The following is a 21,141-nucleotide window of genomic DNA, read 5'->3' as shown; positions in this document are numbered from 1 at the left end:
AAGTTATGGGGAGACAGCAACTCGTGACGTACTAGCAGCAGCTCTGTCATCTGCTGTCAGTTGCACGTGGCACACGTAAACAATGATTTCTGTGATTTAGGCTGCATGCAGGATGCAGAGTTCACAAACTCAGTGAACTGTGTTGACTCGTCGTGATAACGTACATTGTGGTAGGGCTGGCTTGCAGATAGGGGCGATGAAAACTTAAAAATCAAAGTAAAATATTTTATACGTGTTGTCCAACTTCGGTGTGTGGAAATTGTTAACACTGCACACCAAGAAAACGAAAGATGTCCCTTTTGCATTGTCTCAAAATGGTGTCAATATTCCTTTAACACAGGGACAATATAACGGAGGAATCCTTGCTTTATTTCTTTTTTACTAACCATCTTTTCCTTTTTTATTAACCACCACTAATCACCGGTTATTCACAGAGAAAATACTGGCAGAGTGCTGCTTATACCTTCAACAAAGTGTGAAAAGAAATTTAAATAAAATTGTTGCAACATCCCAGCTTCGAATGCCACCGTAAAAAAAACTTTGAGGATGCTTAAAGGGGTACTGACACCAAAGTTTGAAGCCAAGTTTACTCCATGATACGAATCTCCCGCATACAGAAACCACCACTCTGAGCAAGTGTGAAGCTCAGCAACTTATTTTGACATCAGTCAACTTTTGCATGGCTCACCTACTGACATTGACACTAGCGTGATGCCAGGCTACAGTGTCAATTCTGGTGACTACATGCACCTGTATGGCTAGTTGTAATGACATCAGGTACGAAAACATACATTATGGCCACTTGTGTGTCGCCAAAAACATACAAAATGGCCGCTTGTGCATCACCAATGGAGCCATGCAGCAAAGCGGCCATGGAAAGATCACAATATCGTGTGTGAGCATGTGACAAGAAACACATGCCGTGTCGCGATGTCAGGGTACAGTAGGAACCAAAACTAGCTTTTAAGACATGTTGTAATTAATTACAATTTTTCAAGGTGCACTCACGCTTGCCAGTACATTTCCTAGGCCCTTGAGGACTTGGTCTTTCATTTGACAGAAGAAAACGACAAATGAAAATTTTCGTGTCAGTACCCCTTCAAGCTTTACCTACAAGAGTGGAACGTGATAGCGTAATAGGGCCCCGCTCACATCACCTCCTCATGCCAAGCTTCCTTTCTCAGTGGACACCTCAAATGTCCATGAGGAAAGGAACATATACAATGTAACATTTGTGGTTTTAAACTATAGTAGCATGAATTGTATCCACCCCTAGGGCCCTTAGGGGCATCGTCAATAAAATATAAAATAAAAATCATAATGAACATGAACGCAGAATCCAACTCCGCATTCACTATATTATTCTTCTTTCATCGTCAGTCTTCGTGTACCTTCTCATGCAGTGACTGGCACTGAACGAGACGGTTGCCGTGGCGACCGCCTTGCACTTATTGCGGAACGAAAGTTTTGCGACTATAGGCATTGGCCCTGACACTGTCAGTGGTCCTTTTGCGAGCATGCTTTTCTTTGTGTGTACAAGGGCTTTACCAATGCCCACAACATAACCCAAGTTGACTGCAAATATAATCGTAATAACCCTACAACATTTCAAACTTTTAGGGTGTTATTCAGTAGTGCTGTAGCCAAAGATGTCGTAACAACCCACAGTAACTATAGATATTGTCACATGCATGTTTTTATTCAGTTTCTATAGCAGCAAGCAGTAAGAAATAGTGCTCGCCATTTGAAGTACTATTAGCGCTATTAGGCAGAGCTGTGCGAATAGCAAAATTATGGGTGCGAAGCGAATTCGAATACTGAAGTGTGAGTGCGAATCGAACCAAATATTTGTGAATACTTTGAAGCAAAATTGCAGAAAAAAAAGTTAGAGAAGATTCCTACGGATATTCTTATGAGCTAGCAATATGAAAGTGGTTCTTTTCGCTAGGTTGAAGCGCAATGTAGAGGCCGAATTGTATTTATGTACATGATTTGGTGCAACCAAAGTGCTGCTGACAACACTTTACATGTGATGGGCAAAGATGCCATTTCCCCAGCCTCTCCTCCGCTTTCAACTTCTGTGGAAGCCTAACTGATGTGGCGGACAAGGGTGTGCTCCCTTCAAGTCCGGAGTTCCAAATCTGCCTCGTAGACATCGATATATAATAATAACATCTGAAATTTTGGATGCTAAAAAGCTTCGGCGTCGGATTTTTCGGACTTCCTGCCCAAATTTCAGGTCTGAAACAGCATTAACTGAGCCCCCCACCTCTGCCACATCTTTCATCTCCATGTTGGAACCAGCGTTTTCTTGTGTTAATACACTTGCGACCGCAGTGGAGCTTGAAAGGCAGCTTTGCCGCAATACGGGGGTGTGATGAGGTGAAGCATATTGAAAATCTAGGGATCTCTTCCAAACGGACGTTGTGTCTTAGCTAAGTTCGACCGTAACGGAGCTTGAAAGGCAGCTTTGCCGCAATACATGTTTGTAATGAGGTGAAGCATATTCACTTTCAGTGTGACATTGACTGTATTTGTCTTTGGGAAGTTCGAATAGTTAAATTCCAGTGCGAATCGAATTGAATAGCAAACACTATTAAAAAAATATTCGAAATTTCGAATATTTGCACACCTTATTAGGCTAATCCTACCGCCGACTGTTTCTATGCATGTTTGTTAAATCATACATGTAACATTATTTTTCATTGTTGCCTGCTGGTTTCATACCTTCATAAACAACTCCACATTATTTACCAAATTATTTACGTTCAATGGGTACAAAAGTCCAAACTTTACATACACACTCTTGCAACAACCACCAAAGTGCTTGAAGAAGAAAAGCACCACAGAACCAGTTTTGGTTTAATCAGCTGTTGGTTGGCTGAATGTGTACAAATGCATTAAAATGTTGGCAAACCCATTTCAGGTTGCAGGGCAGAGGCTTGCTCTGGCCTCCAGCGAAACACTTCACTCTGCGAGTTCGGACAGGCTGAGTCTGCTTAGAAAGGTTCTGGAAAAAACAAAATCACACATGTTGAAAGCATCACCTGCAGGCACAGTGTAATCTACACTATAATTACATTCTATTGCAGTAGGACAGCTACAGTTCCTTAGTACAAATCGCCAAGACTAGCACAAACTTTCTAGATATCCGGCGCTGAAGTGGGCTATGAAATACATAGTACGTAAAACCCCGTTAATTCGGACTTCACGGGACCAGAGAGAATGTCCGAATTAACCGAGGGTTCGAATTATCGCGAGTACGATCAAAACACTAGAAAAATGTTTCCGCCACCACCAGACTTTTATTTCTTAAAGAAGTCGGTGATCGCGGTTTGCTTCGCGGAGGCAACGTGCAAGGAAATCACAATTTTGCTAAGTTCCTGAAGGTCCGCGCACACTGTGCCGCAAAGCGGCGGTCTAGCTGACGCAGCCAGGTCATCCAAGCCTTTCTATTAAAGCGGTAGTCGACAGGCAGCTGCTTAATGTTCTTCAAACATCTTGGCTTCGCAGCCTTTCCTATCACCGGCAGCGGCAACTACTCTGTGCCGGTCATGCTCGTAGCCAGAAGAACCGTCACCCGCTCTTTTCTCCGTTTCCCGCCGACGCACGGGTCCCCCTTAAACACGATCGTCTTGTCAGGCGCTGTCTCGTCAGTGTTGAAAATGTTGCACGGCTCGTACGTAGAAAGGAGTGCGGAAAGTCCGGAACGCCAGGCCTGCACAACGCTTCACCGCGCACGTTGCGGAACACCAGGGGTGCTATCGCGGAACGATGCCTTATGCCATATTCTATGCTATTCTTATCATCCACCACTCATGGCTGGCTGATCGCGTTGATACAGTGGCTAGTACGGTCCGATATTCTAGGGACCGTAACTGTAGCGTTGATAACGCGGACGGACCGTCGCCATGTTGCCTGTTGCTGATGACAGTAGCGATGCACTGCCTTTCATTGTGTATGTGCCTCCGAGATGCAAAGCTCGTTTTAAATCTCGGAGGCCATAATCCGATCTCGTTACCTCGTTTTAAATCTCGGAGGCCATGATTCGATCTCGAAATTGTTGATGCGCCGTCGATTTCGGCTGCGAATCCGAATTATATCCGAACCGCGGCCGTGGCGGTATCCGCTGCTGCTTCCCCGTCTCGACCCGACCTCGGTCGGGAGTTCGAATTAACCGAAGCGCGGTCGAATCTGTCCGAATTAATGAGAGTTCTCAGCCATAGAACAATGCACATTTTGGCCGGGACCAGATGCCGCGTCCGAATTAACCGAAATTCCGAATTAACGGGGGTCGAATTAACGAGATTTTACTGTAGTATGCTTCGACATTTCAGCTATGTCAACCTGTCAAGAAGTCTGTAATGATCTAAATTGCAACACTGAAGCAGTTCTTTCACAGATTATGCGGACAAATAAACTACTAGAGTGGTGCTAGGGCTAGGAGTCATGTGATAGGAAACAGCAACTCACAGGTCTTCGAGAGGCGCGAAGGATGCCGCAGTAGATGACTGTATGAGTGCTGCTGCAGCACCACCGCTGGCGATGACCGCAACGACTGCCTGGGAGACTGTTCTCATGAAGACCTGCTCCACCACGCTTCCCGATACACTAACCTCTGGTGTTTGCAAACAAGAAAAAAAAAGCATAGAACAATGGTGAGCTCATTAAATTAAGGGCGTTTATGTTAAGCTTAGTCAATCATCAGCTCACGATTGGCATGCCAGACAAGAATGATGTAGGGGTGGAGCACATGCAATCAGGTCGTGCATGCTCCGTGCAGCGATGGCAGTGATTGTAACGGCTAAGAGGACGAGTGGCTGGTGCTCGTTATCTTGCAGGTAATCTGAGGTACGTGCAATGTAGTGGTGCAGAATTATCGGTAAATTGACTATCGATAGTTTTTTGAAACTATCGATAGTGTAAACAAACTATCGTTAGTGCTACTATTGACAAACTATCGATGGTGCAATCGGTAGTACCATCGTTAATATTACTATAGCGATATTACGGCCACGCGTCTTTATCGCTTTGTTTTGACGTATTCAGGTTTCATCCACAAAGACTGTTCGCAACGTTTGACGCAGACCGCGCCGTAATGTTTGAGAAGCTTCACAATTGTTTGAGATCATTCTGTCAAGATTATGCGCCGAACGCGAATAGTAAAGTATATTCGAGAGCTTACGCGAGCACCAGCGATAACGCTGGAAGGTTTGATGACTGATGTATAAAGGACGACACGTTCTACCGATTATCAGATTACTCAACGACTGACGACTGCCCCCGCCATCAGTGCGCAGCATATATCGCTTGTATTTTGAGTTTTGATTTTCTGGGCACAAGTTCGCCCAAATAAAGAGCTCTGTATTTGCCAGTGTTGCTGCAGCATTCTTCACTGTCACAACCACCTGACAATACTATCGATAGTGGTGTGAATAATGACGCAGTTGCTGGCCGGCCATAATGTCAAAATATTTGCGATAGCCTACTACCAGCTTCGCTTATTTTATGAGCAATTTTTGGCAGAGAAATTATGTGTTTCCGCAGTGAAAATGGCAGAATATATCCATCAATAAATTCGTACCCAAAAGCAACCAGTTACACCTTACAATTAACTATTTTGAAATCATAAAATGCAATATCAATTTGAAGCCGCGCAGTCCCACCAAATGTAAAGGCTTCCTTTCCGCTACAACTGAACAGTTTGACTTTATGATCATGTGTCAGCAAAGAACTCTGGTGAAGAACGCAATGATGTCAACTTTCTTGCCCTTCAGCCTGCTCCTCCGGCTCCACTATGTACCACGCGCATGGGGAACCAAGTTTATTCTGCAGTGAGTCGGCGCTGTTGATTTTATACTATCGATAGTAGCACCAATTTTTTTTACTATTGATAGCGCTATCGATAGTATTTTTCACCATCGATAGTTCGATAGTGATTCAGCTATCGATAGTATCGATAGTACCATCAATAGTTCTGCATCACTAGTGCAAAGGCCAGGAGAGCCAAGATGGCCAGTAACTTCATATGTGTTCTCTTACTGTGCATCTAGTGTTGGAGTTGAACCCCTTTATAAGAGGCACGCATGGGGGAGAAATTCTTGCCTGTTATACGAGGCGTCTCTTATAAGCAGGGTACTAAGTTATGCATTTTCCTATCAACCCTTACTTTCATGTAGCACGCTAGTGTCTCTTATACCCCACGTGTCTCTTATATCAGTGTCTCTTATAAAAGAGTAGTTGCATCACCTCAAAGTTTTTTGAAGATACATTGAAGCAATAAACAATACAATGCAGCTTTTTCCTAAAAGATGAGCCATAGGCACGAGAAGTTTCATTTGAAATAGTCACTGTACGGTTTTAAATCCACGATTTTTTCTTATTCAAATACATAAATCTTGTCGGGACCAACTGAGCAGTTCGAAGTGATTGTCAAGTCAAGTTACATAGATTTTACTCTACGCAACACCATGATGTTAGATTTAAACCCAATATAATGCACATTGATATAATTAATAATTAGCTACAGTAAAACCTCGCTGATACGAATCTCGCGGGGTTGCCAAAAATATTCGTATCACCCAAAATTCGTATCACCAGAAAGAATGGAAAGTTAGTATGCGACAAAATAAAGTTGGCATACGTTTTGATTTAGTGTTTCTAAAGGGCCGCACCGACGTTATGAACAGCTCTAAATTATTGCCAGTAAAGTTTTTAGACGTCAACGATCATACTTGTACTCGTAAATATATGGTGCGTGCGCGCTTGTGTAGTTAATGAACCAGATGTGTTGTGACCCGTGACCGCTGGTAGATCATCCTGCCTAATCTTACTACGCTTTCCTGCATAATATTAGAGTACAGCGGCGAAAGTGACTTTAAGAAGCGCTTTGCAAGCGATAGATGAAGCCAGAAAATTTTATAATCGCTGTCCTTTGTCGCTGTTACTTTCTTATCGCGGTGGTTTTGGGGGTGCTTTTCGGGAGATTTGCGGCCGTGCCCACACAATCGGGAGGTTTGCTCAAAATTCGGGAGTCTCCCGTGCAAATCGGAGAGTTGACGTGTGCGCGTACGTTGTGGGGCCTAGCTCCTTCGCAGAGACCATCCGCTTCGTCTCGGGGTCGTCCACCTTTCATGGGACTTCATGATAGACCCGCAGCCTAAGTTTCAGTCTTGTTTCATAGAACGTCTGATTGCGAGGACATGGCTTGCATCGATGTGGCAGGCACGTGTTTACACAGAACAAAGACGCTGCTGCCTCGAGCACAGCAGCGCGCGTTAACGCTTGGAAAAAATAAAGAAAGAAAGAAACGCAATGTCAACGCCATCCGTAATCTAAACGCGAAGGTGCATAAAGGCATCCAAGATTCGCGCACACTATCTCAGAGGCAACGACGCACTGTTGACAGTCGCGCAGCGCGCATGCCCGCACCCGCCGCGACTGCCGCGTCTTTCGCGACAGCGCGGGCAGCACCTGTTCGTATACTGTGCATTAGCGTACGTTCGTATCAAACGTCGTGAGGTGAAAATCAGTTCGTAACAACCGTACTCCAATACATTGCAGGCTAATGGGCCTTGGCCGGGACCACAGAAAAATTCGTATCACCCCGAAATTCGTACGAGCCGTGATCGTATCACCGAGGTTTTACTGTATAGAGAAGTAAATATAAATTTTCGTTGGCCATGCTTCATTTTGACAAGTATCCTACTGCCCGCAATAAAACTGAAAATGCAAGAAGACCTAGGACAATACCGGCGAGACAGACAAAAGAATAAGTATCTGTTTGCTCAGAGCCTATGAATGTTCTGTAAAATAAAATGTCTTATAAGCAGCAAAAGAAACTGGACACACATGCGTGTTTCGGATAACTGCTTAGTTTGGATGACCCATCACCAGTATGCTATAAGACCGATCCCTTGCGACCATACTGACAGCATGAATGAGCATTAAAAATGGTGCGATGCTCACGTTTTGCAATTCAGCATAGGCCATGCAATATTAACCGGGCAAGAATCTGATGGGCTATCAAACAAACACCTTGCTGATTGATCAGGAGGCATCACATTTACGCATTGTTTTGCATAGACTTGATTGCAAATTTTCCTTAGCCAATGTTGGTGTGTAAGCTTAATTTATGTGTAGAATATAATGAAGGTATATCTTCATTTCATCTTTGACATTGTGATGATTACGTTTGCCCACAGTAAAATACACTGCAGTTCCTTGCACATGCATGAACTCACCCAAATTTTCGTTCCTATGAAGCAAGACCTAGTCAGACATAGTTGCAATAAGAATTAACATAAAGGAAGAAAATATTAATTTTCAGGGAGGCCAGCCTTCTTTCTCAGCAACAAGCAGCAATCTTAATGTTAACTACTATTTAAGTTGCAATGTACTTACCCTCTATTTTGCCCTCATTCTCAAAAGATGCGAGGAAGGGCAACATCATTTCTGACGGATGTCGCTTGCATCCAGAGGACTTCGAAAACACCCTACAATGACAAGTTCATACATAAACTTGAGTCTATAATAAACCAGACTGTGACAAACGATCTATATACATTCATATATATATTCATAATATTTGGGCTGCTAGTGCTACCCATAGCAAAAACACTTAAAAGTAGGCATGAGTGAAGAGTAAATTTTAGGTTTGAAGTGAACAGTAATTTGGTCGAATCATTTCGAAGCGAACTCGAATAGTATAATTATCACATATTATAAAGAAAAATGAGCATATTTGTCGTGACCAAACTAACCTGCACAATATTTTTTGAAGTTGAAACAAGGCATGAGCAAATGTCATTCTTTTTGGTTCAAAGGGAAGTGGAAGCAACTTTGAATAGTAGCAGGATTAGGGTTTCGGTAGAACGCAAGTGATAAACTGTAAAATATGTTACACTTTAAAATTTCCTATATCGATGTGAGGGTAATATGTTAATTTAACCGTAAGGTGTGGCTTTGTGGCAGTACGCATTTTCCCTGGATAGGTGTATTCACGGTACAGCACCTTTCCACTGCAGTGAAACCACCTTTACAGGGGGTTTATATATGTCTATTTGTTCATTTCAATAATTTCAATAAGTTAAATACGAGTCGAAACGAATTCGAATACTGTAATATACGTGCGAATATTTTAAGTGCTTAAATATTTGCACAAGCCCAGTTAAAGGGACACTAAAGAGAAACAATGAATCGGTTTAGATTGATAAATTGTGCTCTGAGGACTCTAATGTCCTTAATTTCGCCATCATAGGTTTATTAATAGAGGAGAAAATCTAGTTCAAAGTTTCATTTTTAAATTTCACGCCGAAATCGCCCCACGTGAAGTCGCAGATTTCAAAGTGTATTTATCGTATTTTGGCGCTATTGACTCAACAAAATTACCCCGAACTTGGTATGTTAAGTTTATGGCCCCCTCAGAGGACAATGTACTTCATTTTTACCGATTAGAAACTATGTAGTCCCTAATAGGCGCCGTCAAAACATGTGACGTAATGGCGAATGGTGCGGAAACTTCAAGGTGGCGTCGCCAACCACATTTTGTTTCTGTGTGTTTTCTCGCTTACTAAGCGTAGTCTCGCAGAAAGCGTGGTGTTTTTGGTGTCTTGAAAGGGTACTTTACTAATATGAGAAAAATCGCTTTGCTCTTTAGTGTCCCTTTAAAGGAATAAACTCATTTGTACAAATAAAGGTGTGAACAAGACACCATTTGATTTAATAGGCATTCTTCACAGTGCAACCTGCATCACTCCCATGGTCAGATTGGATTGTTGGATAGAAATCGAAGTGCAGCAGCAAACTGTAACCACATCAGATTTAAATTATGACTTGATCTACTGAAGGTATTGCACAATTATTTTTCAATTCTGACATTTGCACACTAGTGGCACGGAGTTATTTGATTGACCCTCGTAGCATAGTGAGCAAAAGTCCAATGGCAAGAACCGCCATTTAGCCATCACCATCAGACATGAATCATTGTTTAGCCACCATTAGCCATCATTTAGTTAACACTAGCAAACATTAACAAACACTAACCACTGCTGGTATGCCAGCAAGTATGCTAGGCCAAGACAGTAGTCTTGGGGCTAGTGTAGTGGCCTACCTTCCTTCTGCGCCAACAGTTTCTGGTTAGCTAGCCATGCTGTTGCTAACACACACGCTCATACTTTTTCCCAGGGACCAAGCTACAGAATGCTTGTGAATTAAATAAGAGACTTGCCTTTTCGCTGCCTGCCGCAGCGCTTCAAAGCCGAACAGCACCCGGATGACAGACAGCGTGCCAACCTGACCTCCAGCACACAGCTGCGCGTCGATGGCTCCAAACTCATAGGTCAACGACACCGTCTGCACAATCAATGTCTTTCTCAACACAGAACAGTATGCGCAGCAAAGCACACAAGAAAAATGCGCATTGGTAAGGAACACATCAAGAAAAATTGGAATGAATAGAGCTATAAGATGCATTGCACATAGTGGCGAGTATGGCACAAACTTGGGTGCAATCCAGTGAAAAATTGTACTCGAAAATACAGCCGAGCTACAATATAGCAAACTCGGATATGTCAGAATGTGTCTATCACAGCACATAACAAAAATATGTGGTTGACAAATATCAGAAATAACATATTTCTATGCTGTATGTGGTTATTAGTATTTCAATAAATAGTATTTCAATAGTATTTCAATAAATATAGGCCAAGATTTTTTTATCTTCGAAACGTGCCAGCCTCAGAATTACCTAATGCCGTGTCATATCTGGAACAATGCTCCAATGTAAATTGAGTAATTTTTCTTTATACAGAGTACGTGCATTTTTTTTTTAATTTCACACTTCAACATGCGGCAAGCTTAGCCACATCATGGCTAAGCTTTGTGAAAAGGTCAAGGGGTACAATTACAGTAATAAATGTTACCTGCAACTTCAGACCTAGTGAATGGACCAATCAACTTGCATGTTTACACAGCCCCCTCTAAACATCTTTGTGGAATTTATGCATCAGACGTTTTCGCACATCACACCTGGTATATTTGGAGCATTCCCGCTTGAACAGTCAGAACTAAAATTTTAGCACAGCGTTACGAATGATCCATTACCACGATGCATCCCTGTTTTTTGTTCAAGATCATGTGTACAGGCAGAGTTTCAATAACCGATAACCACCCATTGCACTATGCTAACATACCCCATCGCATGGTAACTAGGGGTGTGCGAATGCCAAATAGTAGCTTTCAAATCGAATACCGAATCGAATCAAAACTGCCGAATATCGAATATTAATTTTATTTGCACAGGCCTTGACTTTTATGAGTTTTCATACAATATATAATTTTATTTGTAGGATGCGGTGGTGAGTGTCGGTTTTGATTTGTTTGCTTTACTTGCAAAATGGGGGAGGGGAGAGCCACAGTTGTGTAAATTTCTGTACTATTATATGTGTTCTATTTTAAGTTGCCGAACTAGCACGTGATTTTAAAAGTTGAGCAGAAATATCAGCTTCCTTTGAATATCCTCTAGACGCCGTGCCCCGAAGCTGTTGGAGGGATCAAATTATCGAGCAACGACTATATAGCACCACGTTAACACCCACCCGCTTTAAACGTACTAGCGGTTAAAACGTAGTTGCAACAGATGCCCGGTCGAGTCTCATCGATCCTAATGTATTCGCTGACCGGCTCATCCTATGCCTACCGGCTAGTGGGAAGTTGTGGGTACTGGACCCAGTATTAGTTTTGAAATGCTCCTTGGCATCGCAACTGCATGCTATCGGATGTTCGTGCGAGAGAGGACTTTTTTCATGCGAAATTTTTGGGGACACTGCATCTGTTTCTTTGTTGGTATCAGCGGCGCACGTCAGATGCAAATTCATACTCAATGGTTAATGCGTGCTACAGTTTAGCGCGTAGTTACGAGACATTCCCGTCAGGTAGGTAATCAGAACCCCGATTATACGACTTGGAGGGGACCATGCAGAACCATCGTATAATCGAAAAACTAACAATATGGGCGGTGATGCTAAGTCTTGCCCCCCAGAAAACGGGCACAGACTGACTGAATAAGCTCGCGAAACGACCCTGCACTTCACCAGGAAAGGTAGATTACATTGTTTTAGAAAATGACACCTAACCGTTTAATTGTAGGAGGTGTGAGTGAATCGTTAATCTCAACTTAAACAAAAATCGAATCTAACGCACATCTTTACAAAACGAGTCCGATAATTGCCTGTGCTTAAAAACGAAACCGCGTTGGCAACAGCCTCCCATCAGAAGAGTCAGATACAGTGTCATCGCCATCATATAATGGTGACGGAGCACGTTTTGTTGCAAGTTTGCGAAGGATGATTCCGTGCGCGACTGAACTGTGCGCGTCGTATTTGTTCCTTTGTGTTTCCTTGTGAAGTGCAGTTGGTGACTATAAACGCTCACGTCAAGTTGAAATTTTTTTGCACGCTGATGATAGCTGCGTCGCACCATTTTTGCCTGCTCGAGGCCTGTGACTGCGAGTGCTGCAAACAAAGGGAAGAGACCTTCAGTTGCATGACGACCAGGAGAAGTTTCCACAGGCTGAATGCGTGAAAATATCTGGATCTCGAAGATGAGTTTGTCGACTTCTCTATATAGATCGAGCTTGCCTCCTAGGTAATGGCGATGGGATACTCCCTTGATCAAGGCATATCTAGAAGCGATCTTGGAACTATGTTCGTCTGCAATCAAGGCAAACTGGATCACAGACGAACATGAACTGCCAGGAGAATAAATTCTCCATTCTATGAAGCCGTTCTCTCCCTGTCTCACACTCTCTTTCAAGCTAGGGGCGTGGGTGCAAAAGAAGATATTTTTTTTCTTGGGTGGTGTGAAAGAGTTGTATGATGTAGGGTCGGCGTAAAATTTCGTTGTATAACAGAGGCTTTTAATACATTATTTTTATGGGGGTTCACCGGGACCAAGCCAATTCGTCGTAAAATGTGGGTCGTCCCACTGTTTTACGAAGTTTCGGTATTTGAAGAATCGAATACAGTGGAACCTTGTTAATGCAAACCTGCCGGGAACGCCGCATAACTATGCACAAAACGGTAGTACGCATTAACCACCAAGTAAAAATTGGCATTCCCTCGCGTACGCCATCGCCGCCAGCAAAGAAATAAATACAGTGCCACAGCAAATATTGCCTAAAGTACCCATTGCAAAGCCTTTTCTTTCTTTTTGCCAAAGTGGAGAAAAGATTCTGGTACTCTCGCGCGACCGTCCGATAGCACGCGGTGGCGACGCCAAGGAGCATTTCGCGACTATATTACATTGTCCGGTATACGCAGTGACCGACGTAGCGACAGAACGGACAGTGTCTTCTTTCCGTGGTATATGTGCATGCGTCTAACCGCGATCTGCTCCTAAACGAAAACTGACGCAGTTCCAGTGAAACGCGGTACGGCTGCGTGGAGCCGATCGTCTCCTGGCTAGTTGCGTGCAGCGCGTTGCCTTCTCGGCTCACGGCGTCACTGCCGGGCCGCTTGCTGTACCGCACGCGCGCATTTGTCGTGGGAGAGTTCTTCGTACCCACTTCGCTTGCGGCGAGTAGCTTGTTTGGTTAACGCGGCGATGATGAACTTCCTGCAAGTGATGCGCACTCCGCGACACTCAAGCGGTCCTGGCAGCGGACAGGACCGCTAGAACGCGTTTGGGTGGTCACCCAATAAAAGCGTGCAGCATGGTTACAACAGCGCTATGCTTGCTGTACCATACGCGTGCGTTTAGCGTGATAGCGTCAATGCAAAGAGGTTTCTCGTCGCCTGCGACCAGCAATGCTCAACTCCTCAACAGCGAGCTGCTTTCGTTTCTACATAGCGGCGCGTGCTTGAACACAGCCCCGCACGAGATGGCACCGATCGGCGGCCCAGCGTGTTCAGGTTGTCGCCTATTAAAAGCGTGCAGTAGGCTTAAAGTAGTGCTGCGTCGCACGCATGCCCGAGCAGATATCTGAAGATGTTTATTGTGATAAGGTTGTCAGTGATAAGTCATGCTGGCTCGTTCGTCGGTGGCCGCCACCTCACCTTCGTTCTTTCCCGATGCTTACACGCAAAGATGTCGCCGCAATCGCGCGGAAGTCGGCATCAGTGATCGACCGATTTACGCACATCTAGAAAAGACGGAAAACCTTTGGTGGCACACTGTGGCGTCGGGAAGTTCAGCGCCGCAGTAAAATCTTATGGCGCAAAAAGTTATAGCAGTACGCAGGGTACGCACTAACCGGTAGGCGTAGGGCGAAGCACTACGGCGCCAGCGAATGCATTAGGCTCTATGAAACTCGGTCGGGGGTTTGTCGCAACTACGTTTTAATCGTTAGTATGCTTAAAGCAGGTACGTATTAACGAGGTTTGACTGTAGTTTGATTACGAGTGATTAATTGTAGCCAAACTCTCTCACGTCATCGGGATCATTTCCAAAATGTGCCGCTCGTGGCGTTCATCGTGCGATACATTTAGATTAATTTCTCAGTAAGTAGGGCACTGCTGTTGATAATATTGCTGTTTTAGACGTTGTCATACATTGAGCTTTCACTCTGACATAAATTGTCGTTTGCCTTTAGTGTCCCTTTAATTGTGGAGAAGTAAAGATAAGAACAGGGCGAGGGGACAGATCTCTGTTCTTGTTGTTCACATGAACTGCCCACATGAACAAGTCTCTAACCCACAAAAAAAAAAAAAAAGGAAATACAGTAGAACCCCGCTGTTACGCTCCTCACTGCTGCATTTTTTCTGGCAGCTAAGTCGTTTTCCACCGGTCCCGGCATAGCTCCCATAGGATCTAATGTATTGGGAACCTCGCTGTTACGTCACAACTCGTATCGTATCATAGTTGCGACATATCGTATGATATGTCGCAACTGCAGGACCGTTCCCATATGATACATCACGAAGTGTGCTCCGAGTAAGATTAGTCAACATACTTTTGATCCGTATTGCAAAAATGGCGTCTACAGTCAAATCTTGTTAATACGTACCCGCTTTAAACGTACTAACGGTTAAAACGTAGTTGCGACGAATTCCCGACCGAGCCCCATAGAGCCCAATGCATTCGCTGACCGCTTAAGCCGTAGTGGTTCGCCCTATGCCTACCGGTTAGTGCGTACCCTGCGCCCGAGATAACTTTTTGTGCCATAAAATTTTACGTCACCGCTGAAAATCTCGACGCCACAATGTGCCGCCAAAGGTTTTCCGTCTTTTCTAGAAGTGCGGAGATCGGTCGATCACCGATTCCGACTTCCGTGCGATTGCGGCGACGCCTTTGCACGTAAGCATCGGGAAAGAACGAAGGCTAGGCGGTGGCCACCGACGAACGCGTCAGCATGACTTATCGCCGACAACCTTATCACAATAAGTATCTTCAGCTATCTGCCCGGACACGCGTGCAGCACAGCGCTACTTTAAGCCTACTGCACGCTTTTACTTGGCGACAACCTCAATGCGCTGGGCCGCCGATCGCTGCCGCCTCGTGCGGGGCTGTGTTCAAGCGCGCACCGCTATGTAGAAACAAAAGCAGATCGCTGTTGCGGAGTTGAGCATTGCGGGTCGCGGACGCCGCGAAACCTCGCTGCATTGACGATATCACGCTAAACGCACGCGTACGGTACAGCAAGCGTAGCGCTGTTGTAACCATATTGCACGCTTTTATTAGGCGACCACCCAACGCGCCTCCGTTCGCTGCCAGGACCGCTACAGCGTCGCGGAGGAAGCTCGACATCGCTGCGTTAACCGAACAAGCTACTCGCCGCATCTGTGCATGGTCTGGAACGAGGTGGGCACGAAGAACAATCCCACGACTGATGCGCGCGTGCGGTACAGCAAGCGGCCCGGTAGTGACGGCGTACGTGAGCCGAGCAGGCGACGCGCTGCACGCAACTACCCAGGAGACGATCGGCTCCACGCGGCCGTATCGCGTGTCAGTTTTCGTTTTGTAGCAGATCGCGGTACGGACGCATACACATATACTGCGGAATGCAGACACTGTCCGTTTTGTCGCTATGTCGGTCACTGCGTATCCCGGACCCTCTAATAGTTTCGAAATGCTCTTTGGCGTGGCCACTGCGCGCTATCGGGCGGTCGTGCGAGAGTGCTAGGATATTTTCTCCACTTTGGCAAAAAGAAAGAAAAGGCTTTGCGATGGGTACTTTAGACAATATTTGCTGTGGCACTCTATTTCTCTGCTGGCGGCGATGGCGTACGCCAGGAGAGGCAAATTTGTACTTGGTGGTTAATGCGTACTACCGTTTAGTGCGTAGTTATGCCGCGTTCCCGGCAGGTACGTATTAACGAGGTTTCACTGTATGATGTAATTGGTTTCAGACTTGTTTTTAGTACTCATGAAAGTAAGCCCTTCGAGACTGGCATTTGTTTCCGCCGTTGTGTTGGTGTGGACTCACGATTATCGTTATCTGTCAAGAGGAGTTTGTGCATTTCGCGGTCGGACTTGTTGCGCTCGTCATGTTGCTTGTGCGCAGTTCTTTTATGCCTACAACTGTTGGTGCCAAAAGAAACACATATGTTGATTGTATTTCTGTGGATGATGCCGTTCTTAGCTCCGCGGTTTTATCCGTCGACCAGATTGTGGCTGAGTGTGCCAATCTGTGCACCAGTGACAAAGTTACCAGTTGATGGAGCAGGGGTCATTTTTTCGACGATTGCTTTCAGAAGTACCGTATTTTCTGGTGTATAAGACGCACCTTTTTTCCTAGATTTTCGCTGGTGCGTCTTATACAACGGTGCGTCTTATATACGCAAAAAGTCACGCGATTCTGCGAGACCAATTTGTTTATATTTAATTTATGAGTACGATAAACAGAGCTCGAGAGCATTCGTAAAAATATATCTAATTTTGTTGTAACAATGAAGCGGCTGCGATCTTAGATGTCAGCTACTTGCTGTTCAAGCAGCGCGGCGACCACGGAGATTACGGCTGCAATAAAAGCCACCACTGTCGCGTGCCCCATTGTACTGTTTGAATTGTTTGTTCTTAAACGAAGAATTAAACCCACAGAACTGAGGCAATAAATAAAAAAGAGCACCACAACGGTCCATTGTAACGTTGTAGCGCCCACAATATCAGTTACAAAAGCGAAAGTACCACTTCATTATCATTGTCATCAGTTTCCGTGTGAGACGTCGCTGCAGTCCAGCAGCAGTCGCAGCTTCCGGCTTCCGGTCGCCATTTACGTTTTGTATGCGTGTGTAGGTGGTATCCGACAATCGTGTGATAACCGTGCGGCGCGTTCGTTGTTTATGTGTTCTCGCCAAGTCTGGTAATGCCCTAAAAGTATGGTAGCCACCATAGTACAGGCAGTGCCAACGATGTGCTTCAAGGTGCTTACAATGCTGCGTAAAAGTTGCTCAGAGGCTGACGACGGCAACCCAGCGATGCTGCCAACCGAGGCGGAAGAACTTTTGACAGTGCGCCAGAGGATGTGGCTTCAAATCCAGTACAATAAATAGTGGTTTTCTGCGCCTTAATAAAACTGCTGCTTACAGATATTCAGTGCCGTGCGTGACTACGCATTTCGCAATCAATGTACTCTGCGTGGGTCATTGTGTTTTATCATGTAGACTGAGTTAAAAATAGATGCGTCTTATACAAAGGTGCGTCTTATATATCATTTTTTCTTTCGAATGTCGTAAAAAGTAGGGGGTGCGTCTTATACAAAGGTGCGACTTATACACCGGAAAATACGGTGCTTTCATTCTCGTGAGGCGTTTGACCGTCTACTACGAGCCACGGTGCTACATTATCGCTCGGAGACACCGACACATCCGGTGAAAATTTCACGAAGGTGAAAGTGATTGCTTGCCAAGTGTCGACCTTGGTGGCACTAGATTTATTAAAAGGATATGACTACAAGTGCTCCAAAAACTTCTCGCACTGATTGGGCATGAGTAAGCGTTGTACGGTCTTTTTCAAGTGTAGGCATTGAAATGAAATTCTGCGCCTCTAAATATTTGTTTGTTTTTTCCGTTTTTTCGCTGTTGCGTTTCCCGGCTCTCACATTTATCTCCCAGGGTTCTTTCAAAAACGTATCAGCGAAGTTCTACTGTATTATTAATCTAAACAATGGAATGTTGCCTATTTCAGTGATTCATTTTAGTGCACTTTTCTGCTACGAGCCTGTTACGCTCGTAAAACCATGAAAACACAGAAAACCCCGAACCTTGGACTTCTTGCGGCGCAGCACAAAACAGGATGGAGTCACCGAAATCGTGCCTCGACCACCTTTACTTGAAGACTCTGTAACAGGTGCAGATGCCAGCGACAGGTAAGAAAAGTTAACAGGATAGACAAATTATTATGAGAGCAATGAGGAAATAAGATCTGGTGGAAAAAAGACAATACAGTTAAACCTAGAGATAACTCAGTCGCAAAAACAGGCACTTCCTGACATTAAGCTCTGTACTACGAAAGTATAGCACAGTACTACTATGCACGGTATATTAAACCAGTGTTTGTCTACGACTTATGTATATCACACGCTGTGTCTTACTCCGTATCAACTAATTGGCTTTATTAAGTTCCACCGCAAGATAGCCGAGTGATGTGAAGAAAAATAGTTATAGAAAGTAACAGCCTGTGCAACAAAGCACGCTACTAGGAGAATTACTGAAAGGAGGACTGCCGGGCTACTTGGAACGCAAAAGACGTACCTGTCCTACCGGTACGTTCCATAAAAGGCGTGGATGAAAAATAAATGTTTATGCCTTCAACGCAGTCTTAGAGAAATATAGTTTTTTTTATTAACAGTGGAGCCGCTTAAGCTCACCTTTCTGCTGTTTCACGTTAACAAAAACTATCATCATCATGACCGGCCTGTACCTTCCTAGCATGTGCAACGCAATAACTCTGCCGGTGTGCACTCTCTTCGTCCTCCTCTTCATCCTCCGCTTCACTCCCCGAACATGCGCACCCAGCACACGATCTCCCAAGGCGCCGATTTGTCTGGCATGGTATGCAATAACTCAGGTGTGTGAGAGAACGAGTACAGAGAAAGAAAGAAAGAGAAGAAGGAGAAAAAGCTAGAAAAATAAATACACAGAGAAAGATAGAAAGAAGCAGACAAAAAAGAGATGGAAAAAAAAGAGCAAGACAGAAAGAGAGAAAGATAGAAAGAAAGAGGAATCGAGAAATCGAGAGAGAGAAAGAAATGGAAAGAAATAGAGACAAGAAAGAGATAAGAAAAAATAAAGAGAAACAAGGAAGACCATACAGCTCTGCTGTTCCCTCAGGTTTGGCACCACTAGTGTGAAGCTTAGGCTTGTGCGAATATTCGACCACTTTGAATATTCGAACAAATATTAGAGTATTTGAGTTCGCTTTGATTCGAATTTAAATTCTTGGAAATTTCGAAGTATTCGAAATGAATGAATAGGTGTACATTAGCCCGCATGTAACCCCCTGTAAAGGTGGTTTCACTGCAGTGACCTTCCAAGAAAAATCTGCACTGCCGTGAAGCCCCACTTCAAGGTTAAATGAACATATTACCCTCACATCCATTCATCATTTTTTAAGTTTAAAAGCTCGTTATACCGGCTTATATGCTCCAAGTATAGTAAATTTTAAAACATAACATATTTTATAGGTTATCACTTGCATTCTACCGAAAGTCAAATTCTGATACTATTCAAAGTTGATTCCCTTTCCTTTGAACCAAAAAGAATGACATTTGCGCATTCCTTGTTTCAAGTTAAAAAGATATTGTGCTGGTTAGTTGGGTCATGACAAACATGCTCAGTTTTCTTTATAATATGCGATATATACTATTCAAATTCTATTCGACCAAATCACTATTCGCTTCAAAACTAAAATTTACTATTCGCACAAGCCTAGTGAAGCTGCCTCAATTTTTTTTAATGATCTTAATAGACTGCTATCGCGACTCCCTTCAAGTTTGTTCTGTCTATACTCCGTTTCAAACATCAAATGCAACACTTTAGAGGCTAGCGAGACTTCTTGCAGTAAGTACGTTCACATCAACATACAGTTCAACGTATTTAACACCCGGAATGCTACTTCTTTTTCTTTTTTAGGCTGAGTATTATGCGAAGGTGTTTTGTGCATTAGAAATAAACTGTTATATGGCTATCAATATGTTGTTCCACATCACTTAGCGCTTGGTTGTTTTTCGCTTTCTTGTATTTCATTCACAGCCGATCTCAACGCCTCACGTGCAGGCTCATATTTACAACTGCAAAAGCAGACCACAAGATGCGTGGAGTTATACATTTTGCTGACCGAACTTCCTGCATAGCTTCGACAGCATTGCATCTGATGTGTGAAATGTAGCGCAGGTTTGAGTGCATTTTACATTTACAATATTCAAATGGGTGCAGTTGTATGACACAAGAAAATGTTCTGTATTTTAGTATCACTACAGTAGACTTTCATTAAACGGACCCTGAAGGGACCAGGAAAATATGTTCCACTGAACAGGTGTTCCATTTACTGAGAGATGAACAAGGATGCAGAATACAAGTACGAAACCAATCTTGTCAGAAGCACTTGTTACATTTTAGCAGCAGTTCCGTTTACTGAGGGTCTATTGTATCTGGTCAACCCATTCTATCACCTTTTGGAGTCTCCAAGAGCGGGCTGCCAGGGATTGCGAGGTAGACGAATGCATCCCAGTCACCTTTGTTGACAACAGTGAAACTATCGGTAGAAACGGCACCCGCCGCTAGCGGTGCGCCCATGTCCACCAGGTGGCGTGTTTGTCCAAGGCAGTGTGTGTCGCGCAACTCCACTTTTAGCTCACCTCCAAGTGCATACAGTGCCACCTAAAAAAGAAGAACAAAGAAGAAGGAAGAAAAAGATCAAAAAGCTATGAATCCCTACAGGTAGTGAACATGTATCAATGCCTTCACTGCTTGTCGATACCTAAAATTGCATCAATGTTTGACAGTACTATTCGTAACCTTTGCTTTGTAACTTTTTTTATTTGATGCAGAGTTTATTCTGCTCTGTAGTAACCATAGGTCGGCAAACTCTCATGAGTCGACTCACTCGGACTCACTCCAACTCAGACCGGGCCGCGAGTCTGAGTGAGTCCGGGTGAGCAATATTTTGGAGAGTTTGAGCACGTGTGAGTCGGGCTGAGGAAAA

The 21,141-nt window shown here is 44.1% G+C and overlaps 1 protein-coding gene across 1 annotated transcript in view; it reads right to left on the bottom strand.

Annotated features, from left to right (window-relative positions):
- Window positions 1–2,824: 2,824 nt before the first annotated feature.
- The window catches only part of LOC119393670 (uncharacterized), an 81,752-nt gene continuing 63,435 nt past the window's right edge, over window positions 2,825–21,141 (bottom strand). The window contains exons 18-23 of the mRNA XM_037660787.2: window positions 20,609–20,816; window positions 18,200–18,276; window positions 10,229–10,353; window positions 8,404–8,495; window positions 4,474–4,618; window positions 2,825–3,010 (exon numbers count right to left, since the gene is read on the bottom strand). Coding sequence (XP_037516715.1) covers window positions 2,968–3,010; window positions 4,474–4,618; window positions 8,404–8,495; window positions 10,229–10,353; window positions 18,200–18,276; window positions 20,609–20,816 — 690 coding nt within the window. The 3' untranslated portion in view covers window positions 2,825–2,967. The remainder of the gene's footprint in view (window positions 3,011–4,473; window positions 4,619–8,403; window positions 8,496–10,228; window positions 10,354–18,199; window positions 18,277–20,608; window positions 20,817–21,141) is intronic.

Source organism: Rhipicephalus sanguineus, chromosome 5 (genome assembly GCF_013339695.2).
Source record: "Rhipicephalus sanguineus isolate Rsan-2018 chromosome 5, BIME_Rsan_1.4, whole genome shotgun sequence".
NCBI lineage: Eukaryota > Metazoa > Arthropoda > Arachnida > Ixodida > Ixodidae > Rhipicephalus > Rhipicephalus sanguineus.
This window is presented reverse-complemented; position numbering and strand designations above follow the sequence as displayed.